General features: G+C 68.3%; 1 protein-coding gene across 1 annotated transcript in view; it reads left to right on the top strand.

The window, feature by feature from the left end:
- The window catches only part of LOC144490118 (upstream stimulatory factor 1-like), a gene marked incomplete at its 3' end in the record, with an annotated part of 41,589 nt that overhangs the window by 10,910 nt on the left and 5,823 nt on the right, over positions 1–24,856 (top strand). Inside the window, exons 3-5 of the mRNA XM_078207928.1 lie at positions 13,950–14,071; positions 14,387–14,509; positions 14,777–14,942. Coding sequence (XP_078064054.1) covers positions 13,950–14,071; positions 14,387–14,509; positions 14,777–14,942 — 411 coding nt within the window. The remainder of the gene's footprint in view (positions 1–13,949; positions 14,072–14,386; positions 14,510–14,776; positions 14,943–24,856) is intronic.

Raw genomic sequence — 24,856 nt, forward strand, 5'->3', positions numbered from 1 at the left:
CGTTCGTGTGTACGTACGTGCGTTCGTTCGTGTGTATGTACATGCGTACGTTCGTGTGTACGTACGTGCGTGCGTTCGTGTACGTACGTGCGTGCGTTCGTGTGTACGTACGTGCGTGCGTTCGTGTATGTGCGTGCGTTCGTGTGTACGTACGTGCGTGCGTTCGTGTACGTACGTGCGTGCGTTCGTGCGTGCGTACGTGCGTTCGTGTGTACGTACGTGCGAGCGTTCGTGTGTACGTACGTGCGTGCGTTCGTGTGTGCGTGCGTGCGTGCGTGTGTACCTACGTGCGTGCGTTCGTGTGTGCGTGCGTGCGTGCGTGTGTACCTACGTGCGTGCGTTCGTGTGTACCTACGTGCGTGCGTTCGTGTGTACGTACGTGCGTGCGTGCGTACATACGTGCGTGTGTGTGTATGTGCGTGTGTACGTACGTGCGTGCGTGTGTACGTGCATGCGTGTGCGTGTGCACGTACGTGCGTGCGTGTGTACGTGCGTGCGTGCGTGTGTACGTAGAGTGCGTGTGTGTGAACGTGCGTGTGTGTGTGTGAATGTGCGTGCGTGTGTACATGCGTGCGTGTGTACGTGCGTGTGTACGTATGTGCGTGCGTGTGTACGTGCGTGCGTGTGTACGTGCGTGCGTGTGTACGTGCGTGCGTGTGTATGTACGTGCGTGCGTGTGTACGTATGTGCATGCGTGTGTACGGCGTGTGCACGTGCGTGCGTGTGTACGTACATTCGTGCATTTGTACGTGTGTACGTACATTCGTGCATGTGTACGTGCGTGTGTGCGTGCGTGTGTACGTATGTGCGTGCGTGTGTGCGTGTGTGCGTGCGTGTGTACGTATGTGCGTGCGTGTGTACGTGCGTGCGTGCGTGCGTGTGTGCGTGTGTACGTATGTGCGTGCGTGTGTACGTTCGTGCGTGCGTGTACGTATGTGCGTACGTATGTGCGTGTGTACGTATATTCGTGCATGTGTACGTATGTGCGTGTGTGTACGTGCGTGCGTGTGTATGTACGTGCGTGCGTGTGTACGTATGTGCGTGCGTGTGTACGTACGTGCGCGCGTGTGTACGTGCGTGCGTACGTGTGTACGTGCGTGCGTGTGTATGTACGTGCGTGCGTGTGTACGTACGTGCGTGTGTACGTATGTGCATGCGTGTGTACGGCATGCGCACGTGCGTGCGTGTGTACGTATGTGCATGCGTGTGTACGGCGTGTGTACGTACGTGCGTGCGTGTGTACGTATGTGCATGCGTGTGTACGGCGTGTGCACGTGCGTGCGTGTGTACGTATGTGCATGCGTGTGTACGGTGTGTGTACGTACGTGCGTGCGTGTGTACGTATGTGCATGCGTGTGTACGGCGTGTGCACGTGCGTGCGTGTGTACGTACATTCGTGCATGTGTACGTGCGTGTGCGTGTGTGCGTGCGTGTGTGCGTGCGTGTGTACGTATGTGCGTGCGTGTGTACGTATGTGCGTGCGTGTGTACGTTCGTGCGTGTGTACGTACGTGCGTGCGTGTGTACGTGCGTGCGTGTGTACGTGCCTGCGTGTGTACGTACGTGCGTGCGTGTGTACGGCGTGTGCACGTGCGTGCGTGTGTACGTACATTCGTGCATTTGTACGTGTGTACGTACATTCGTGCATGTGTACGTGCGTGTGCGTGTGTACGTGCGTGTGTGCGTGTGTACGTGCGTGCGTGTGTGCGTGCGTGTGTACGTATGTGCGTGCGTGTGTACGTATGTGCGTGCGTGTGTACGTTCGTGCGTGCGTGTGTACGTGCGTGCGTGTGTACGTACGTGCGTGCGTGTGTGCGTGTGTACGTGCGTGTGTACGTGCGTGTGTACGTGCGTGTGTGCATGCGTGTGTGCGTGTGTACGTGCGTGCGTGCGTGTGTGCGTGCGTGTGTACGTTCGTGCGTGCGTGTGTACGTGCGTGCGTGTGTACGTGCGTGCGTGTGTACGTGCGTGCGTGTGTGTATGTGCGTCTGTACGTATATTCGTGCATGTGTACGTATGTGCGTGTGTGTACGTACGTGCGTGTGTACGTGCGTGCGTGTGTATGTGCGTGTGTACGTGCGTGCGTGTACGTATGTGCGTGTGTACGTATATTCGTGCATGTGTACGTATGTGCGTGTGTGTACGTGCGTGCGTGTGTATGTACGTGCGTGCGTGTGTACGTATGTGCGTGCGTGTGTACGTACGTGCGTGCGTGTGTACGTGCGTGCGTACGTGTGTACGTGCGTGCGTGTGTACGTGCGTGCGTGTGTATGTACATGCGTGCGTGTGTACGTGCGTGTGTACGTATGTGCATGCGTGTGTACGGCGTGCGCACGTGCGTGCGTGTGTACGTATGTGCATGCGTGTGTACGGCGTGTGTACGTACGTGCGTGCGTGTGTACGTATGTGCATGCGTGTGTACGGCGTGTGCACGTGCGTGCGTGTGTACGTATGTGCATGCGTGTGTACGGTGTGTGTACGTACGTGCGTGCGTGTGTACGTATGTGCATGCGTGTGTACGGCGTGTGCACGTGCGTGCGTGTGTACGTACATTCGTGCATGTGTACGTGCGTGTGCGTGTGTGCGTGCGTGTGTGCGTGCGTGTGTACGTACGTGCGTGCGTGTGTACGTATGTGCGTGCGTGTGTACGTTCGTGCGTGTGTACGTACGTGCGTGCGTGTGTACGTGCGTGCGTGTGTACGTGCCTGCGTGTGTACGTACGTGCGTGCGTGTGTACGTGCATGCGTACGTGGATGCGTGCGTGTGTGCGTACGTGCGTGTGTGCGTGCGTACGTGCATGTGTGCATGTGTACGTGCGTGTGTGTACGTGCGTGTGTGCGTGCGTGTGTACGTACGTGCGTGCGTTCGTGTGTATGTACGTGTGCGTACGTGCGTGCGTGTGTGCGTACGTGCGTGCGTTCGTGTGTACGTACGTGTGTGCGTTCGTGTGTACGTACGTGCGTTCGTTCGTGTGTATGTACATGCGTACGTTCGTGTGTACGTACGTGCGTGCGTTCGTGTACGTACGTGCGTGCGTTCGTGTGTACGTACGTGCGTGCGTTCGTGTATGTGCGTGCGTTCGTGTGTACGTACGTGCGTGCGTTCGTGTACGTACGTGCGTGCGTTCGTGCGTACGTACGTGCGTGCGTACGTGCGTTCGTGTGTACATACGTGCGAGCGTTCGTGTGTACGTACGTGCGTGCGTTCGTGTGTGCGTGCGTGCGTGCGTGTGTACCTACGTGCGTGCGTTCGTGTGTGCGTGCGTGCGTGCGTGTGTACCTACGTGCGTGCGTTCGTGTGTACCTACGTGCGTGCGTTCGTGTGTACGTACGTGCGTGCGTGCGTACATACGTGCGTGTGTGTGTATGTGCGTGTGTACGTACGTGCGTGCGTGTGTACGTGCATGCGTGTGCGTGTGCACGTACGTGCGTGCGTGTGTACGTGCGTGCGTGCGTGTGTACGTAGAGTGCGTGTGTGTGAACGTGCGTGTGTGTGTGTGAATGTGCGTGCGTGTGTACATGCGTGCGTGTGTACGTGCGTGTGTACGTATGTGCGTGCGTGTGTACGTGCGTGCGTGTGTACGTGCGTGCGTGTGTATGTACGTGCGTGCGTGTGTACGTATGTGCATGCGTGTGTACGGCGTGTGCACGTGCGTGCGTGTGTACGTACATTCGTGCATTTGTACGTGTGTACGTACATTCGTGCATGTGTACGTGCGTGTGTGCGTGCGTGTGTACGTATGTGCGTGCGTGTGTGCGTGTGTGCGTGCGTGTGTACGTATGTGCGTGCGTGTGTACGTGCGTGCGTGCGTGCGTGTGTGCGTGTGTACGTATGTGCGTGCGTGTGTACGTTCGTGCGTGCGTGTACGTATGTGCGTACGTATGTGCGTGTGTACGTATATTCGTGCATGTGTACGTGCGTGCGTGCGTGTGTACGTGCGTGTGTACGTGCGTGCGTGTGTACATACGTGCGTGCGTGTGTACGTGTGTGCGTGTGTACCTATGTGCGTACGTATGTGCGTGTGTACGTACATTTGTGCATGTGTACGTGTGTACGTATGTGCGTGCGTGTGTACGTGCGTGTGTACGTAAGTGCGTGCATGTGTACCTATGTGCGTACGTATGTGCGTACGTACGTACATTTGTGCGTGTGTACGTATGTGCGTGCGTGTGTACGTGCGTGCGTGTGTACATACGTGCGTGCATATGTACCTATGTGCGTACGTATGTGCGTACGTACGTACATTTGTGCGTGTGTACGTATGTGCGTGCGTGTGTACGTGCGTGCGTGTGTACATACGTGCGTGCATATGTACCTATGTGCGTACGTATGTGCGTACGTACGTACATTTGTGCGTGTGTACGTATGTGCGTGCGTGTGTACGTATGTGCGTGCGTGTGTACGTATGTGCGTGTGTACGTGCGTGCGTGTACGTACGTGCGTGCGTGTGTACGTACGTGCGTGCGTGTGTACGTGCATGCGTACGTGGGTGCGTGCGTGCGTGCGTACGTGCGTGTGTACGTGCGTGTGTGCGTGTGTACGTGCGTGTGTACGTACGTGCGTGCGTTCGTGTGTATGTACGTGTGCGTACGTGCGTTCGTGTGTACACACGTGCGTGCGTTCGTGTGTACGTACGTGCGTGCGTTCGTGTGTACGTACGTGCGTGCGTTCGTGTGTACGTACGTGCGTGCGTTCGCGTGTACGTACGTGCGTGCGTTCGCGTGTACGTACGTGCGTGCGTGTGTACGTGCATGCGTGTGTGCGTGCGTGTGTACGTGCGTGCGTGTGTACGTACGTGCGTGCGTGTGTACGTGCGTGCGTGCGTGTGTGCGTGCGTGTGTACGTATGTGCGTGCGTGTGTACGTTCGTGCGTGCGTGTACGTATGTGCGTACGTATGTGCGTGTGTACGTATATTCGTGCATGTGTACGTGCGTGCGTGTGTACGTGCGTGCGTGTGTACGTGCGTGCGTGTGTACATACGTGCGTGCGTGTGTACGTGTGCGTGTGTACCTATGTGCGTACGTATGTGCGTGTGTACGTACATTCGTGCATGTGTACGTGTGTACGTATGTGCGTGCGTGTGTACGTGCGTGTGTACGTAAGTGCGTGCATGTGTACCTATGTGCGTACGTATGTGCGTACGTACGTACATTTGTGCGTGTGTACGTATGTGCGTGCGTGTGTACGTGCGTGCGTGTGTACATACGTGCGTGCATATGTACCTATGTGCGTATGTATGTGCGTACGTACGTACATTTGTGCGTGTGTACGTATGTGCGTGCGTGTGTGCGTGCGTGTGTACATACGTGCGTGCATATGTACCTATGTGCGTACGTATGTGCGTACGTACGTACATTTGTGCGTGTGTACGTATGTGCGTGCGTGTGTACGTATGTGCGTGCGTGTGTACGTATGTGCATGCGTGTGTACGTATGTGCGTGTGTACGTGCGTGCGTGTACGTACGTGCGTGCGTGTGTACGTACGTGCGTGCATGCGTACGTGGGTGCGTGCGTGCGTGCGTACGTGCGTGTGTACGTGCGTGTGTGCGTGTGTACGTGCGTGCGTGTGTACGTACGTGCGTGCGTTCGTGTGTATGTACGTGTGCGTACGTGCGTTCGTGTGTACGTACGTGCGTGCGTTCGAGTGTACGTACGTGCGTGCGTTCGTGTGTACGTACGTGCGTGCGTTCGCGTGTACGTACGTGCGTGCGTTCGCGTGTACGTACGTGCGTGCGTGTGTACGTGCATGCGTGTGTGTGTGCGTGTGCACGTGCGTGCGTGTGTACGTGCGTGCGTGTGTACGTGCGTGCGTGTGTACGTGCGTGTGTACGTACGTGCATGCGTGTGTACGTAGAGTGCGTGTGTGTGAACGTGCGTGTGTGTGTGTGAACGTGCGTGCGTACATGCGTGCGTGTGTACGTGCGTGCGTGTGTACGTATGTGCGTGCGTGTGTACGTACGTGCGTGCGTGTGTACGTGCGTGCGTGTGTACGTGCGTGCGTGTGTATGTACGTGCGTACGTGTGTATGTATGTGCATGCGTGTGTACGGCGTGTGCACGTGCGTGCGTGTGTACGTACATTCGTGCATTTGTACGTGTGTACGTACATTCGTGCATTTGTACGTGCGTGTGTGCGTGCGTGTGTACGTATGTGCGTGCGTGTGTACGTGCGTGCGTGTGTGCGTGTGTGCGTGCGTGTGTACGTATGTGCGTGCGTGTGTACGTGCGTGTGTGCGTGTGTGCGTGCGTGTGTACGTGCGTGCGTGCGTGTGTACGTGCGTGCGTGCGTGTGTGCGTGCGTGTGTACGTATGTGCGTGCGTGTGTACGTTCGTGCGTGCGTGTACGTATGTGCGTACGTATGTGCGTGTGTACGTATATTCGTGCATGTGTACGTGCGTGTGTGCGTGCGTGTGTACGTATGTGCGTGCGTGTGTACGTGCGTGCGTGTGTGCGTGTGTGCGTGCGTGTGTACGTATGTGCGTGCGTGTGTACGTGCGTGTGTGCGTGTGTGCGTGTGTGCGTGCGTGTGTACGTGCGTGCGTGCGTGTGTACGTGCGTGCGTGCGTGTGTGCGTGCGTGTGTACGTATGTGCGTGCGTGTGTACGTTCGTGCGTGCGTGTACGTATGTGCGTACGTATGTGCGTGTGTACGTATATTCGTGCATGTGTACGTGCGTGTGTGCGTGCGTGTGTACGTATGTGCGTGCGTGTGTACGTGCGTGCGTGTGTACGTATGTGCGTGCGTGTGTACGTGCGTGCGTGCGTGTACGTATGTGCGTACGTATGTGCGTGTGTACGTACATTCGTGCATGTGTACGTGCGTGTGTGCGTGCGTGTGTACGTATGTGCGTGCGTGTGTGCGTGCGTGTGTACGTATGTGCGTGCGTGTGTACGTGCGTGCGTGCGTGTGTACGTATGTGCGTGCGTGTGTACGTTCGTGCGTGCGTGTACGTATGTGCGTACGTATGTGCGTGTGTACGTATATTCGTGCATGTGTACGTGTGTACGTATGTGCGTGCGTGTGTACGTGCGTGTGTACGTAAGTGCGTGCATGTGTACCTATGTGCGTACGTATGTGCGTACGTACGTACATTTGTGCGTGTGTACGTACGTGCGTGCGTGTGTACGTGCGTGCGTGTGTACGTGCGTGCGTGTGTACATACGTGCGTGCATATGTACCTATGTGCGTACGTATGTGCGTACGTACGTACATTTGTGCGTGTGTACGTATGTGCGTGCGTGTGTACGTATGTGCATGCGTGTGTACGTATGTGCGTGTGTACGTGCGTGCGTGTACGTACGTGCGTGCGTGTGTACGTACGTGCGTGCGTGTGTACGTACGTGAGTGCGTGTGTACGTGCATGCGTACGTGGGTGCGTGCGTGCGTACGTGCGTGTGTACGTGCGTGTGTACGTGCGTGTGTGCGTGCGTGTGTACGTACGTGCGTGCGTTCGTGTGTATGTACGTGTGCGTACGTGCGTTCGTGTGTACGTACGTGCGTGCGTTCGTGTGTACGTACGTGCGTGCGTTCGTGTGTACGTACGTGCGTGCGTTCGCGTGTACGTACGTGCGTGCGTTCGCGTGTACGTACGTGCGTGCGTTCGTGTGTACGTACATGCGTGCGTTCGTGCGTACGTAAGTGCGTGCGTTTGTGTGTACCTACGTGCGTTCGTGTGTACCAACGTGCGTGCGTTCGTGCGTACGTACGTGCGTGCGTTCGTGTGTACCTACGTGCGTTCGTGTGTACCTACGTGCGTGCGTTCGTGCGTACGTACGTGCGTGCGTTCGTGTGTACCTACGTGCGTTCGTGTGTACCAACGTGCGTGCGTTCGTGCGTACGTACGTGCGTGCGTTCGTGTGTACCTACGTGCGTTCGTGTGTACCTACGTGCGTGCGTTCGTGCGTACGTACGTGCGTGCGTTCGTGTGTACCTACGTGCGTTCGTGTGTACCTACGTGCGTGTGTGCGTGCGTGTGTGTGTACGTGCGTGCGTGCGTGTGTGTGTACGTACGTGCGTGCGTTCGTGTGTACGTGCGTGCGTGCGTTCGTGTGTACCTACGTGCGTGCGTTCGTGCGTACCTACGTGCGTGCGTTCGTGCGTACGTGCGTGCGTTCGTGCGTACGTACGTGCGTGCGTACGTGCGTTCGTGTGTACGTACGTGCGAGCGTTCGTGTGTGTGTGTGTACGTGCGTGTGTACGTACGTGCGTGCGTTCGTGTGTACCTACGTGCGTGCGTTCGTGTGTACCTACGTGCGTGCGTTCGTGTGTGTGTGTGTACGTGCGTGTGTACGTACGTGCGTGCGTTCGTGTGTACCTACGTGCGTGCGTTCGTGTGTACGTGCGTGCGTGCGTGTGTACCTACGTGCGTGCGTTCGTGTGTACCTACGTGCGTGCGTTCGTGTGTACGTGCGTGCGTGTGTACCTACGTGCGTGCGTTCGTGTGTACCTACGTGCGTGCGTTCGTGTGTACGTGCGTGCGTGTGTACCTACGTGCGTGCGTTCGTGTGTACCTACGTGCATGCGTTCGTGTGTACCTACGTGCGTGCGTTCGTGTGTACGTACGTGCGTGCGTTCGTGTGTACCTACGTGCGTGCGTTCGTGTGTACCTACGTGCATGTGTGCGTGCGTGCGTGCGTACATACGTGCGTTTGTGTGTACGTGCGTGTGTACGTACGTGCGTGCGTGCGTGTGTACGTGCATGCGTGTGTGTGTGCGTGTGTACGTACGTGCATGCGTGTGTACGTGCGTGCGTGTGTACGTGCGTGCGTGTGTACGTACGTGCGTGCGTGTGTACGTATGTGCGTGCGGGTGTACGTGCGTGCGTGTGTACGTACGTGCGTGCGTGCGTGTGTACGTACGTGCGTGCGTGTGTGTGAACGTGCGTGCGTGTGTACGTATGTGCGTGCGTGTGTATGTACGTGCGTGCGTGTGTACGTATGTGCGTGCGTGTGTACGTACGTGTGTACGGCGTACGTGCGTGTGTGTGTGTGTATGTATGTGCGTGCGTGTGTATACGTGCGTGCGTGTGTACGTGCGTGCGTGTGTACGTATGTGCATGCGTGTGTACGGCGTGTGCACGTGCGTGCGTGTGTACGTACATTCGTGCATTTGTACGTGCGTGTGCGTGTGTACGTGTGTGCGTGCGTGTGTACGTATGTGCGTGCGTGTGTACGTATGTGCGTGCGTGTGTACGTTCGTGCGTGCGTGTGTACGTGCGTGCGTGTGTACGTACGTGCATGCGTGTGTGCGTGCGTGTACGTGCGTGCGTGTGTACGTGCGTGCGTGCGTGTATGTGCGTACGTATGTGCGTCTGTACGTATATTCGTGCATGTGTACGTATGTGCGTGTGTGTACGTGCGTGCGTGTGTACGTGCGTGCGTGTGTACGTGCGTGTGTACGTGCGTGTGTATGTGCGTGCGTGTGTACGTTCGTGCGTGCGTGTACGTATGTGCGTACGTATGTGCGTGTGTACGTATATTCGTGCATGTGTACGTGCGTGTGTGCGTGCGTGTGTACGTATGTGCGTGCGTGTGTACGTGCGTGCGTGTGTACGTATGTGCGTGCGTGTGTACGTGCGTGCGTGCGTGTACGTATGTGCGTACGTATGTGCGTGTGTACGTACATTCGTGCATGTGTACGTGCGTGTGTGCGTGCGTGTGTACGTATGTGCGTGCGTGTGTGCGTGCGTGTGTACGTATGTGCGTGCGTGTGTACGTGCGTGCGTGCGTGTGTACGTATGTGCGTGCGTGTGTACGTTCGTGCGTGCGTGTACGTATGTGCGTACGTATGTGCGTGTGTACGTATATTCGTGCATGTGTACGTGTGTACGTATGTGCGTGCGTGTGTACGTGCGTGTGTACGTAAGTGCGTGCATGTGTACCTATGTGCGTACGTATGTGCGTACGTACGTACATTTGTGCGTGTGTACGTACGTGCGTGCGTGTGTACGTGCGTGCGTGTGTACGTGCGTGCGTGTGTACATACGTGCGTGCATATGTACCTATGTGCGTACGTATGTGCGTACGTACGTACATTTGTGCGTGTGTACGTATGTGCGTGCGTGTGTACGTATGTGCATGCGTGTGTACGTATGTGCGTGTGTACGTGCGTGCGTGTACGTACGTGCGTGCGTGTGTACGTACGTGCGTGCGTGTGTACGTACGTGAGTGCGTGTGTACGTGCATGCGTACGTGGGTGCGTGCGTGCGTGCGTACGTGCGTGTGTACGTGCGTGTGTACGTGCGTGTGTGCGTGCGTGTGTACGTACGTGCGTGCGTTCGTGTGTATGTACGTGTGCGTACGTGCGTTCGTGTGTACGTACGTGCGTGCGTTCGTGTGTACGTACGTGCGTGCGTTCGTGTGTACGTACGTGCGTGCGTTCGCGTGTACGTACGTGCGTGCGTTCGCGTGTACGTACGTGCGTGCGTTCGTGTGTACGTACATGCGTGCGTTCGTGCGTACGTAAGTGCGTGCGTTTGTGTGTACCTACGTGCGTTCGTGTGTACCAACGTGCGTGCGTTCGTGCGTACGTACGTGCGTGCGTTCGTGTGTACCTACGTGCGTTCGTGTGTACCTACGTGCGTGCGTTCGTGCGTACGTACGTGCGTGCGTTCGTGTGTACCTACGTGCGTTCGTGTGTACCAACGTGCGTGCGTTCGTGCGTACGTACGTGCGTGCGTTCGTGTGTACCTACGTGCGTTCGTGTGTACCTACGTGCGTGCGTTCGTGCGTACGTACGTGCGTGCGTTCGTGTGTACCTACGTGCGTTCGTGTGTACCTACGTGCGTGTGTGCGTGCGTGTGTGTGTACGTGCGTGCGTGCGTGTGTGTGTACGTACGTGCGTGCGTTCGTGTGTACGTGCGTGCGTGCGTTCGTGTGTACCTACGTGCGTGCGTTCGTGCGTACCTACGTGCGTGCGTTCGTGCGTACGTGCGTGCGTTCGTGCGTACGTACGTGCGTGCGTACGTGCGTTCGTGTGTACGTACGTGCGAGCGTTCGTGTGTGTGTGTGTACGTGCGTGTGTACGTACGTGCGTGCGTTCGTGTGTACCTACGTGCGTGCGTTCGTGTGTACCTACGTGCGTGCGTTCGTGTGTGTGTGTGTACGTGCGTGTGTACGTACGTGCGTGCGTTCGTGTGTACCTACGTGCGTGCGTTCGTGTGTACGTGCGTGCGTGCGTGTGTACCTACGTGCGTGCGTTCGTGTGTACCTACGTGCGTGCGTTCGTGTGTACGTGCGTGCGTGTGTACCTACGTGCGTGCGTTCGTGTGTACCTACGTGCGTGCGTTCGTGTGTACGTGCGTGCGTGTGTACCTACGTGCGTGCGTTCGTGTGTACCTACGTGCATGCGTTCGTGTGTACCTACGTGCGTGCGTTCGTGTGTACGTACGTGCGTGCGTTCGTGTGTACCTACGTGCGTGCGTTCGTGTGTACCTACGTGCATGTGTGCGTGCGTGCGTGCGTACATACGTGCGTTTGTGTGTACGTGCGTGTGTACGTACGTGCGTGCGTGCGTGTGTACGTGCATGCGTGTGTGTGTGCGTGTGTACGTACGTGCATGCGTGTGTACGTGCGTGCGTGTGTACGTGCGTGCGTGTGTACGTACGTGCGTGCGTGTGTACGTATGTGCGTGCGGGTGTACGTGCGTGCGTGTGTACGTACGTGCGTGCGTGCGTGTGTACGTACGTGCGTGCGTGTGTGTGAACGTGCGTGCGTGTGTACGTATGTGCGTGCGTGTGTATGTACGTGCGTGCGTGTGTACGTATGTGCGTGCGTGTGTACGTACGTGTGTACGGCGTACGTGCGTGTGTGTGTGTGTATGTATGTGCGTGCGTGTGTATACGTGCGTGCGTGTGTACGTGCGTGCGTGTGTACGTATGTGCATGCGTGTGTACGGCGTGTGCACGTGCGTGCGTGTGTACGTACATTCGTGCATTTGTACGTGCGTGTGCGTGTGTACGTGCGTGTGTGCGTGTGTACGTGCGTGCGTGTGTGCGTGCGTGTGTACGTATGTGCGTGCGTGTGTACGTATGTGCGTGCGTGTGTACGTTCGTGCGTGCGTGTGTACGTGCGTGCGTGTGTACGTACGTGCATGCGTGTGTGCGTGCGTGTACGTGCGTGCGTGTGTACGTGCGTGCGTGCGTGTATGTGCGTACGTATGTGCGTCTGTACGTATATTCGTGCATGTGTACGTATGTGCGTGTGTGTACGTGCATGCGTGTGTACGTGCGTGCGTGTGTACGTGCGTGTGTACGTGCGTGTGTACGTGCGTGTGTACGTGCGTGCGTGTGTACGTGCGTGCGTGTGTACGTGCGTGTGTACGTGCGTGCGTGTACGTATGTGCGTACGTATGTGCGTGTGTACGTATATTCGTGCATGTGTACGTATGTGCGTGTGTGTACGTGCGTGCGTGTGTACGTGCGTGCGTGTGTACATACGTGCGTGCGTGCGTGTGTATGTACGTGCGTGCGTGTGTACGTATGTGCGTGCGTGTGTACGTACGTGCGCGCGTGTGTACGTGCGTGCGTACGTGCGTACGTGTGTACGTGCGTGCGTGTGTATGTACGTGCGTGCGTGTGTACGTACGTGCGTGTGTACGTATGTGCATGCGTGTGTACGGCGTGTGTACGTACGTGCGTGCGTGTGTACGTATGTGCATGCGTGTGTACGGTGTGTGTACGTACGTGCGTGCGTGTGTACGTATGTGCATGCGTGTGTACGGCGTGTGCACGTGCGTGCGTGTGTACGTACATTCGTGCATGTGTACGTGCGTGTGCGTGTGTGCGTATGTGCGTGCGTGTGTACGTATGTGCGTGCGTGTGTACGTTCGTGCGTGTGTGCGTGCGTGCGTGTGTACGTACGTGCGTGCGTGTGTACGTACGTGTGTACGTACGTGCGTGCGTGTGTACGGCCTGCGTGTGTACGTACGTGCGTGCGTGTGTACGTGCCTGCGTGTGTACGTACGTGCGTGCGTGTGTACGTGCGTGTGTACGTGCGTGTGTACGTGCGTGTGTACGTGCGTGCGTGTGTGTATGTGCGTACGTATGTGCGTGTGTACGTATATTCGTGCATGTGTACGTATGTGCGTGTGTGTACGTGCGTGCGTGTGTACGTGCGTGCATGTGTACATACGTGCGTGCGTGTGTACGTGCGTGTGTACGTGCATGCGTGTACGTATGTGCGTACGTATGTGCGTGTGTACGTATATTCGTGCGTGCGTGTGTTCGTGCGTGCGTGTGTACGTGCGTGCGTGTGTACGTATGTGCGTACGTATGTACGTGTGTACGTACATTCGTGCATGTGTGCGTGTGTCCGTGCGTGTGTGTCCGTGCGTGTGTGTCCGTACGTGCGTGTGTCCGTGCGTGTGTACGTGCGTGTGTGCGTACGTGCGTGTGTACATACGTATGTGCGTGTGTACATAGATGTACACACATACACAAATGTACACACGTGCGCGCGTGCATACGTACATGTGCGTACGTATGTACGTGTGTACCTGTGTACGTATGTGTCTATGTGTGTACATCTGTGTACGTACGTGTGTGTGTGTGCAGGTGTGTGTTGTGGGACTCTATACAGTCGGTGGCACAGTGGTTAGCACTGTTACCGCACATGGGCCCGGGTTCAATTCCAGCCTTGGGTCACTGTCTGTGTGGAGTTTGCACGTTCTCCCCGTGTCTGCTTGGGTTTCCACCCACACACCAAAGATGTGCAGGTTAGGTGGATTGGCCGTGCTAAATTCTCCCTCAGTGTAACCCGAACAGGCACCGGAGTGTGGTGACTAGGGGATTTTCACAGTAACTCCATTGCAGTGTTAATGTAAGCCCACTTGTAACACTAATAAATAAACTTTTTAAACAGCCTTGGAACGTGTGCTGAGCTGCAGTGGGTCTTTGTACTTCCTGAACAGCAGTTGTATTGTGTGTGTGTGTTTGTCTTCCAATCTTTCAGGGGGAGTTCCACAGGAAGAGGACCAGGATCCACCGAGCATCACCAGTGTCCAGTCCCCAGGCTCCTTCACCACCGACCCTGCCGTGCGATACATCTTCCGTACTGACAACAGTGGCGGGCAGGTAAGGCATGGTGTGTGGGCTTGCGTGTCTTGGAGCGTGACCGAGGGCGGTGTGGGATAAATTCTAACTGTTGGAGCATCGCGCACGCTGCAATAAAAGGTTCAGTGATCTGGCCAGGCCGGGAAAGGCCAGCGATATTCGGCATTTAATACAGATGGCTGGGGAGAAGAAGATACCCCTCGGAATCTGTGCATTGAAACACAAGGCCACCAGGGATGGAGAGATAGTGGAGTGTAGGGCAGCCTGTGGAGAGGGAATCAAATGGCTAAACGTTTACGAATTTTCTCTCTCTCTCACTTTGCCGCTCTCCAGCAGGTGACCTACCGTGTTATTCAGGTGACCGATGCCCCTTTGGATGTCCAGAATGAGGGCACGGCAGCAGTGAGTGTACTAACCACGGCACCCGGATTCTCACCCACATCGCAGGCCATGACACAGGTAAAAGTGCAACTCTGTACTGGAGCCACAGCACCTGCCCTGGGAGCTTAACTGTGTATCTAACCCTGTTCCTGGTCCCGAGACCTGCTGCTTGATGCTCTGTATCTGGAGGGTCGGTGAGAGATCAGTTGTCAGCAATATCACCGCTGAAAATGCCTGATTCGCACTTCTGCTTTTTTTTCACTCTCTCCTGATTTGACATATGATGGTTAATCAACTTTTCTTTTTCCCCTTTTCCACTCTTTCAACCCCACCCTCCGTCTCCAGTCAGTCCTCCAGGGGTCCTTCATCAATGGGGAAAACACGGAGATCGAAAGCTCGGGATCGGAGACCCGCTTTGCCTACCTCCCCACCGCCGATTCCTCTGCCACGGCTGTGGTGACATCTCAGGGCTCTGATGCCATCCTGAGCCAGGCAGCCTCAGCTGCAGCCGGTAGGTATACCCTGGGATGGAGCCAGTTCTCTAGTTCCACTGAGAACAGAGGAATCATCTCACCGTAACAGTGTCCAACTCAGAATGGAGTCAGCTCAACGGGAATACATTTCCCTATCTCCCTCCCTCTCTCTGTCACAGGGCACCACGGTGGTCGGCACTGCTGCCTCACAGCGCCAGGGACCCTCGGGTTCAATTCCCAGCTTGGGTCGCTGTCTGTGTGGAGTTTGCACTTTCTCCGTGTCTCCATGGTTTCCTCCGGGTGCTCCGGTTTCCTCCTACCATTCTATGTTCTATGAAAGATGTGCTGGTTAGGTGCGTTGGCCATGTTAAATTCTCCCTCAGTGCACCCGAACAGGTGCCAGAGTGTGGTGACAAGGGGATTTTCACAGTAACTTCATTGCAGTGTTAATGTAAACCGATTTGTGACACTAATAAATAAACTTCAAACTCTCTCTGTCAGCCGCCCCTGCCCCTGCGCCGCCCCCTGCCCCCTGCGCCGCCCCCTGCCCCCTGCGCCGCCCCCTGCCCCCTGCGCCGCCCCCTGCCCCCTGCGGCGCCCCCTGCCCCTGCGCCGCCCCCTGCGCCGCCCCCTGCCCCTGCGCCGCCCCCTGCCCCCTGCGCCGCCCCCTGCCCCTGCGCCGCCCCCTGCGCCGCCCCCTGTGCCGCCCCCTGCCCCGCCCCCTGCCCCGCCCCCTGCCCCCTGCGCCGCCCCCTGCCCCGCCCCCTGCCCCTGCGCCGCCCCCTGCGCCGCCCCCTGCCCCCTGCGCCGCCCCCTGCGCCGCCCCCTGCGCCGCCCCCTGCGCCGCCCCCTGCCCCTGTGCCGCCCCCTGCGCCGCCCCCTGCGCCGCCCCCTGCCCCCTGCGCCGCCCCCTGCGCCGCCCCATGCCCCCTGCGCCGCCCCCTGCGCCGCCCCCTGCCCCCTGCGCCGCCCCCTGCGCCGCCCCCTGCGCCGCCCCCTGCCCCCTGTGCCGCCCCCTGCGCCGCCCCCTGCGCCGCCCCATGCGCCGCCCCCTGCCCCCTGCCCCCTGCGCCGCCCCCTGCCCCCTGCCCCCTGCGCCGCCCCCTGCGCCGCCCCCTGCGCCGCCCCCTGCCCCCTGCCCCCTGCGCCGCCCCCTGCCCCCTGCCCCCTGCGCCGCCCCCTGCGCCGCCCCCTGCGCCGCCCCCTGCGCCGCCCCATGCCCCCTGCGCCGCCCCCTGCCCCCTGCCCCCTGCCCCCTGCGCCGCCCCCTGTGCCGCCCCCTGCCCCCTGCGCCGCCCCCTGCGCCGCCCCTGCCCCGCCCCCTGCCCCTGCGCCGCCCCCTGCCCCCTGCGCCGCCCCCTGCCCCCTGCGCCGCCCCCTGCCCCCTGCGCCGCCCCCTGCCCCCTGCGCCGCCCCCTGCCCCCTGCGCCGCCCCCTGCCCCTGCGCCGCCCCCTGCCCCCTGCGCCGCCCCCTGCCCCTGCGCCGCCCCCTGCCCCGCCCCCTGCCCCTGCGCCGCCCCCTGCCCCCTGCGCCGCCCCCTGCCCCTGCGCCGCCCCCTGCCCCCTGCGCCACCCCCTGCGCCGCCCCCTGCGCCGCCCCCTGCGCCGCCCCCTGCCCCCTGCGCCGCCCCATGCCCCCTGCGCCGCCCCATGCCCCCTGCGCCGCCCCATGCCCCCTGCGCCGCCCCCTGCCCCCTGCCCCCTGCCCCCTGCCCCCTGCGCCGCCCCATGCCCCCTGCGCCGCCCCCTGCGCCGCCCCCTGCGCCGCCCCATGCCCCCTGCGCCGCCCCCTGCCCCCTGCGCCGCCCCCTGCGCCGCCCCCTGCCCCCTGCCCCCTGCGCCGCCCCCTGCCCCCTGCCCCCTGCGCCGCCCCATGCCCCCTGCCCCCTGCGCCGCCCACTGCGCCGCCCCCTGCGCCGCCCCCTGCCCCCTGCCCCCTGCCCCCTGCCCCCCCCGCCGCCCCATGCCCCCTGCGCCGCCCCCTGCGCCGCCCCATGCCCCCTGCGCCGCCCCCTGCCCCCTGCCCCCTGCGCCGCCCCCTGCCCCCTGCCCCCTGCGCCGCCCCCTGCCCCCTGCGCCGCCCCCTGCCCCCTGCGCCGCCCACTGCCCCCTGCGCCGCCCACTGCCCCCTGCCCCCTGCGCCGCCCCCTGCCCCCTGCGCCGCCCCATGCCCCCTGCCCCCTGCGCCGCCCCCTGCCCCCTGCGCCGCCCCCTGCCCCCTGCCCCCTGCGCCGCCCCCTGCCCCCTGCGCCGCCCCCTGCCCCCTGCCCCCTGCGCCGCCCCCTGCCCCCTGCGCCGCCCCCTGCCCCCTGCCCCCTGCGCCGCCCCCTGCCCCCTGCCCCCTGCGCCGCCCCATGCCCCCTGCGCCGCCCCCTGCCCCCTGCCCCCTGCCCCCTGCGCCGCCCCATGCCCCCTGCGCCGCCCCCTGCGCCGCCCCCTGCGCCGCCCCATGCCCCCTGCGCCGCCCCCTGCGCCGCCCCATGCCCCCTGCGCCGCCCCATGCCCCCTGCGCCGCCCCATGCCCCCTGCCCCCTGCGCCGCCCCCTGCGCCGCCCCCTGCGCCGCCCCCTGCCCCCTGCCCCCTGCCCCCTGCGCCGCCCCATGCCCCCTGCGCCGCCCCCTGCGCCGCCCCATGCCCCCTGCGCCGCCCCCTGCCCCCTGCCCCCTGCGCCGCCCCCTGCCCCCTGCGCCGCCCCCTGCCCCCTGCGCCGCCCACTGCCCCCTGCCCCCTGCGCCGCCCCCTGCCCCCTGCGCCGCCCCATGCCCCCTGCCCCCTGCGCCGCCCCCTGCCCCCTGCGCCGCCCCCTGCCCCCTGCCCCCTGCGCCGCCCCCTGCCCCCTGCGCCGCCCCCTGCCCCCTGCCCCCTGCGCCGCCCCCTGCCCCCTGCGCCGCCCCCTGCCCCCTGCCCCCTGCGCCGCCCCCTGCCCCCTGCCCCCTGCGCCGCCCCCTGCCCCCTGCGCCGCCCCATGCCCCCTGCGCCGCCCCCTGCCCCCTGCGCCGCCCCCTGCCCCCTGCGCCGCCCCCTGCCCCCTGCGCCGCCCCATGCCCCCTGCCCCCTGCGCCGCCCCCTGCCCCCTGCGCCGCCCCATGCCCCCTGCCCCCTGCGCCGCCCCATGCCCCCTGCCCCCTGCGCCGCCCCCTGCCCCCTGCCCCCTGCGCCGCCCCATGCCCCCTGCGCCGCCCCATGCCCCCTGCGCCGCCCCATGCCCCCTGCCCCCTGCGCTGCCCCCTGCGCCGCCCCATGCCCCCTGCGCCGCCCCATGCCCCCTGCGCCGCCCCCTGCCCCCTGCGCCGCCCCCTGCGCCGCCCCCTGCGCTGCCCCCTGCGCCGCCCCATGCCCCCTGCCCCCTGCGCTGCCCCCTGCGCCGCCCCATGCCCCCTGCCCCCTGCGCTGCCCCCTGCGCCGCCCCCTGCGCCGCCCCCTGCGCCGCCCCCTGCGCCGCCCCCTGCGCCGCCTCCTGCGCCGCCCCCTGCCCCCTGCCCCCTGCGCCGCCCCCTGCCCCCTGCCCCCTGCGCCGCCCCCTGCGCCGCCCCCTGCGCCGCCCCCTGCCCCCTGCCCCTGCGCCGCCCCCTGCCCCCTGCCCCCTGCGCCGCCCCCTGCGCCACCCCCTGCGCCGCCCCCTGCGCCGCCCCCTGCCCCCTGCCCCCTGCGCCGCCCCATGCCCCCTGCCCCCTGCGCCGCCCCATGCCCCCTGCCCCCTGCGCCGCCCCCTGCGCCGCCCCATGCCCCCTGCCCCCTGCGCCGCCCCCTGCGCCGCCCCCTGCGCCGCCCCATGCCCCCTGCCCCCTGCGCCGCCCCCTGCGCCGCCCCATGCCCCATGCCCCCTGCGCCGCCCCATGCCCCCTGCCCCCTGCGCCGCCCCCTGCGCCGCCCCCTGCCCCCTGCCCCCTGCGCCGCCCCCTGCCCCCTGCCCCCTGCGCCGCCCCATGCCCCCTGCCCCCTGCGCCGCCCCCTGCGCCGCCCCCTGCCCCCTGCCCCCTGCCCCCTGCCCCCTGCGCCGCCCCATGCCCCCTGCGCCGCCCCCTGCGCCGCCCCATGCCCCCTGCGCCGCCCCCTGCCCCCTGCCCCCTGCGCCGCCCCCTGCCCCCTGCCCCCTGCGCCGCCCCCTGCCCCCTGCGCCGCCCCCTGCCCCCTGCGCCGCCCACTGCCCCCTGCCCCCTGCGCCGCCCCCTGCCCCCTGCGCCGCCCCATGCCCCCTGCCCCCTGCGCCGCCCCCTGCCCCCTGCGCCGCCCCCTGCCCCCTGCCCCCTGCGCCGCCCCCTGCCCCCTGCGCCGCCCCCTGCCCCCTGCCCCCTGCGCCGCCCCCTGCCCCCTGCGCCGCCCCCTGCCCCCTGCGCCGCCCCCTGCCCCCTGCCCCCTGCCCCCTGCGCCGCCCCATGCCCCCTGCGCCGCCCCCTGCCCCCTGCCCCCTGCCCCCTGCGCCGCCCCATGCCCCCTGCGCCGCCCCCTGCGCCGCCCCCTGCGCCGCCCCATGCCCCCTGCGCCGCCCCCTGCGCCGCCCCATGCCCCATGCCCCCTGCGCCGCCCCATGCCCCCTGCCCCCTGCGCCGCCCCCTGCGCCGCCCCCTGCCCCCTGCCCCCTGCGCCGCCCCCTGCCCCCTGCCCCCTGCGCCGCCCCATGCCCCCTGCCCCCTGCGCCGCCCCCTGCGCCGCCCCCTGCCCCCTGCCCCCTGCCCCCTGCCCCCTGCGCCGCCCCATGCCCCCTGCGCCGCCCCATGCCCCCTGCGCCGCCCCCTGCCCCCTGCCCCCTGCGCCGCCCCCTGCCCCCTGCCCCCTGCGCCGCCCCCTGCCCCCTGCGCCGCCCCCTGCCCCCTGCGCCGCCCACTGCCCCCTGCCCCCTGCGCCGCCCCCTGCCCCCTGCGCCGCCCCATGCCCCCTGCCCCCTGCGCCGCCCCCTGCCCCCTGCGCCGCCCCCTGCCCCCTGCCCCCTGCGCCGCCCCCTGCCCCCTGCGCCGCCCCCTGCCCCCTGCCCCCTGCGCCGCCCCCTGCCCCCTGCGCCGCCCCCTGCCCCCTGCGCCGCCCCCTGCCCCCTGCCCCCTGCCCCCTGCGCCGCCCCATGCCCCCTGCGCCGCCCCCTGCCCCCTGCCCCCTGCCCCCTGCGCCGCCCCATGCCCCCTGCGCCGCCCCCTGCGCCGCCCCCTGCGCCGCCCCATGCCCCTGCGCCGCCCCCTGCGCCGCCCCATGCCCCCTGCGCCGCCCCATGCCCCCTGCGCCGCCCCATGCCCCCTGCCCCCTGCGCCGCTCCCTGCGCCGCCCCTGCGCCGCCCCTGCCCCCTGCCCCCTGCCCCCTGCGCCGCCCCCTGCCCCCTGCCCCCTGCGCCGCCCCCTGCCCCCTGCGCCGCCCCCTGCCCCCTGCCCCCTGCGCCGCCCCCTGCCCCCTGCCCCCTGCGCCGCCCCCTGCCCCCTGCCCCCTGCCCCCTGCGCCGCCCCATGCCCCCTGCGCCGCCCCCTGCCCCCTGCCCCCTGCCCCCTGCGCCGCCCCATGCCCCCTGCGCCGCCCCCTGCCCCCTGCCCCATGCCCCCTGCGCCGCCCCATGCCCCCTGCGCCGCCCCATGCCCCCTGCGCCGCCCCATGCCCCCTGCGCCGCCCCCTGCCCCCTGCCCCATGCCCCCTGCGCCGCCCCATGCCCCCTGCGCCGCCCCTGCGCCGCCCCATGCCCCCTGCGCCGCCCCATGCCCCCTGCGCCGCCCCATGCCCCCTGCCCCCTGCGCCTCCCCCTGCGCCGCCCCCTGCGCCGCCCCCTGCCCCCTGCCCCCTGCCCCCTGCGCCGCCCCATGCCCCCTGCGCCGCCCCCTGCGCCGCCCCATGCCCCCTGCGCCGCCCCCTGCCCCCTGCCCCCTGCGCCGCCCCCTGCCCCCTGCGCCGCCCCCTGCCCCCTGCGCCGCCCACTGCCCCCTGCCCCCTGCGCCGCCCCCTGCCCCCTGCGCCGCCCCATGCGCCCTGCCCCCTGCGCCGCCCCCTGCCCCCTGCGCCGCCCCCTGCCCCCTGCCCCCTGCGCCGCCCCCTGCCCCCTGCGCCGCCCCCTGCCCCCTGCCCCCTGCGCCGCCCCCTGCCCCCTGCGCCGCCCCCTGCCCCCTGCCCCCTGCGCCGCCCCCTGCCCCCTGCCCCCTGCGCCGCCCCCTGCCCCCTGCGCCGCCCCCTGCCCCCTGCGCCGCCCCCTGCCCCCTGCGCCGCCCCCTGCCCCCTGCGCCGCCCCCTGCCCCCTGCGCCGCCCCATGCCCCCTGCCCCCTGCGCCGCCCCCTGCCCCCTGCGCCGCCCCATGCCCCCTGCCCCCTGCGCCGCCCCATGCCCCCTGCGCCGCCCCATGCCCCCTGCCCCCTGCGCCGCCCCCTGCCCCCTGCCCCCTGCGCCGCCCCATGCCCCCTGCGCCGCCCCATGCCCCCTGCGCCGCCCCATGCCCCCTGCCCCCTGCGCTGCCCCCTGCGCCGCCCCATGCCCCCTGCGCCGCCCCATGCCCCCTGCGCCGCCCCCTGCCCCCTGCGCCGCCCCCTGCGCCGCCCCCTGCGCTGCCCCCTGCGCCGCCCCATGCCCCCTGCCCCCTGCGCTGCCCCCTGCGCCGCCCCATGCCCTGCCCCCTGCGCTGCCCCCTGCGCCGCCCCCTGCGCCGCCCCCTGCGCCGCCCCCTGCGCCGCCCCCTGCGCCGCCCCCTGCGCCGCCCCCTGCCCCCTGCCCCCTGCGCCGCCCCCTGCCCCCTGCCCCCTGCGCCGCCCCCTGCGCCGCCCCCTGCGCCGCCCCCTGCCCCCTGCCCCCTGCGCCGCCCCCTGCCCCCTGCCCCCTGCGCCGCCCCCTGCGCCACCCCCTGCGCCGCCCCCTGCGCCGCCCCCTGCCCCCTGCCCCCTGCGCCGCCCCATGCCCCCTGCCCCCTGCGCCGCCCCCTGCCCCCTGCCCCCTGCGCCGCCCCCTGCCCCCTGCGCCGCCCCCTGCCCCCTGCGCCGCCCCATGCCCCCTGCGCCGCCCCCTGCCCCCTGCCCCCTGCCCCCTGCGCCGCCCCCTGCGCCGCCCCCTGCGCCGCCCCCTGCGCCGCCCCATGCCCCCTGCGCCGCCCCATGCCCCCTGCCCCCTGCGCCGCCCCCTGCGCCGCCCCCTGCCCCCTGCCCCCTGCGCCGCCCCCTGCCCCCTGCCCCCTGCGCCGCCCCATGCCCCCTGCCCCCTGCGCCGCCCCCTGCGCCGCCCCCTGCGCCGCCCCCTGCCCCCTGCCCCCTGCCCCCTGCGCCGCCCCATGCCCCCTGCGCCGCCTCCTGCGCCGCCCCATGCCCCCTGCGCCGCCCCCTGCCCCCTGCCCCCTGCGCCGCCCCCTGCCCCCTGCGCCGCCCCCTGCCCCCTGCGCCGCCCACTGCCCCCTGCCCCCTGCGCCGCCCCCTGCCCCCTGCGCCGCCCCATGCCCCCTGCCCCCTGCGCCGCCCCCTGCCCCCTGCGCCGCCCCCTGCCCCCTGCCCCCTGCGCCGCCCCCTGCCCCCTGCGCCGCCCCCTGCCCCCTGCCCCCTGCGCCGCCCCCTGCCCCCTGCGCCGCCCCCTGCCCCCTGCCCCCTGCGCCGCCCCCTGCCCCCTGCCCCCTGCCCCCTGCGCCGCCCCATGCCCCCTGCGCCGCCCCCTGACCCCTGCCCCCTGCGCCGCCCCATGCCCCCTGCGCCGCCCCCTGCGCCGCCCCCTGCGCCGCCCCATGCCCCCTGCGCCGCCCCCTGCGCCGCCCCATGCCCCCTGCGCCGCCCCATGCCCCCTGCCCCCTGCGCCGCCCCCTGCGCCGCCCCCTGCGCCGCCCCCTGCCCCCTGCCCCCTGCCCCCTGCGCCGCCCCATGCCCCCTGCGCCGCCCCCTGCGCCGCCCCATGCCCCTGCGCCGCCCCTGCCCCCTGCCCCCTGCGCCGCCCCCTGCCCCCTGCGCCGCCCCCTGCCCCCTGCGCCGCCCACTGCCCCCTGCCCCCTGCGCCGCCCCCTGCCCCCTGCGCCGCCCCATGCCCCCTGCCCCCTGCGCCGCCCCCTGCCCCCTGCGCCGCCCCCTGCCCCCTGCCCCCTGCGCCGCCCCCTGCCCCCTGCCCCCTGCGCCGCCCCCTGCCCCCTGCGCCGCCCCCTGCCCCCTGCCCCCTGCGCCGCCCCCTGCCCCCTGCCCCCTGCGCCGCCCCCTGCCCCCTGCGCCGCCCCATGCCCCCTGCGCCGCCCCCTGCCCCCTGCGCCGCCCCCTGCACCCTGCGCCGCCCCCTGCCCCCTGCGCCGCCCCATGCCCCCTGCCCCCTGCGCCGCCCCCTGCCCCCTGCGCCGCCCCATGCCCCCTGCCCCCTGCGCCGCCCCATGCCCCCTGCGCCGCCCCATGCCCCCTGCCCCCTGCGTCGCCCCCTGCCCCCTGCGCCGCCCCATGCCCCCTGCGCCGCCCCATGCCCCCTGCGCCGCCCCATGCCCCCTGCCCCCTGCGCTGCCCCCTGCGCCGCCCCATGCCCCCTGCGCCGCCCCATGCCCCCTGCGCCGCCCCATGCCCCCTGCCCCCTGCGCCGCCCCCTGCGCCGCCCCCTGCGCTTCCCCCTGCGCCGCCCCATGCCCCATGCCCCCTGCCCCCTGCGCCGCCCCCTGCGCCGCCCCCTGCGCCGCCCCCTGCGCCGCCCCCTGCGCTGCCCCCTGCGCCGCCCCATGCCCCCTGCCCCCTGCGCCGCCCCCTGCGCCGCCCCCTGCGCCGCCCCCTGCGCCGCCCCCTGCCCCCTGCCCCCTGCGCCGCCCCCTGCCCCCTGCGCCCTGCGCCGCCCCCTGCGCCGCCCCCTGCCCCCTGCCCCCTGCGCCGCCCCCTGCCCCCTGCCCCCTGCGCCCTGCGCTGCCCCCTGCCCCCTGCGCCCTGCGCTGCCCCCTGCCCCCTGCCCCCTGCGCCGCCCCCTGCCCCCTGCCCCCTGCGCTGCCCCCTGCGCCGCCCCATGCCCCCTGCCCCCTGCGCCGCCCCCTGCGCCGCCCCCTGCGCCGCCCCCTGCGCCGCCCCCTGCCCCCTGCCCCCTGCGCCGCCCCCTGCCCCCTGCCCCCTGCGCCCTGCGCCGCCCCCTGCGCCGCCCCCTGCCCCCTGCCCCCTGCGCCGCCCCCTGCCCCCTGCCCCCTGCGCCACCCCCTGCGCCGCCCCCTGCGCCGCCCCCTGCCCCCTGCCCCCTGCGCCGCCCCATGCCCCCTGCCCCCTGCGCCGCCCCATGCCCCCTGCCCCCTGCCCCCTGCGCCGCCACATGCCCCTGCGCCGCCCCATGCCCCCTGCGCCGCCCCATGCCCCCTGCCCCCTGCCCCCTGCGCCGCCCCCTGCCCCCTGCGCCGCCCCATGCCCCCTGCCCCGCCACATGCCCCTGCGCTGCCCCCTGCCCCCTGCGCCGCCCCATGCCCCCTGCCCCCTGCCCCCTGCGCCGCCCCATGCCCCCTGCGCCGCCCCATGCCCCCTGCGCCGCCCCATGCCCCCTGCGCCGCCACATGCCCCCTGCCCCCTGCGCCGCCCCCTGCCCCCTGCGCCGCCACATGCCCCTGCGCCGCCCCATGCCCCCTGCGCCGCCCCATGCCCCCTGCGCCGCCCCATGCCCCCTGCGCCGCCCCCTGCCCCCTGCCCCGCCCCCTGCCCCCTGCGCCGCCCCCTGCCCCCTGCGCCGCCCCCTGCCCCCTGCGCCGCCCCCTGCCCCCTGCGCCGCCCCCTGCCCCCTGCGCCGCCCCCTGCCCCCTGCGCCGCCCCCTGCCCCCTGCGCCGCCCCCTGCCCCCTGCGCCGCCCCCTGCCCCCTGCGCCGCCCCCTGCCCCCTGCCCCCTGCGCCGCCCCCTGCCCCCTGCCCCCTGCGCCGCCCCCTGCGCCGCCCCCTGCCCCCTGCGCCGCCCCATGCCCCCTGCCCCCTGCCCCCTGCGCCGCCCCCTGCGCCGCCCCCTGCGCCGCCCCCTGCGCCGCCCCATGCCCCCTGCGCCGCCCCCTGCCCCCTGCGCCGCCCCCTGCCCCCTGCCCCCTGCGCCGCCCCCT

This window comes from Mustelus asterias, unplaced genomic scaffold, assembly GCF_964213995.1.
Source record: "Mustelus asterias unplaced genomic scaffold, sMusAst1.hap1.1 HAP1_SCAFFOLD_2890, whole genome shotgun sequence".
Classification (NCBI taxonomy): domain Eukaryota; kingdom Metazoa; phylum Chordata; class Chondrichthyes; order Carcharhiniformes; family Triakidae; genus Mustelus; species Mustelus asterias.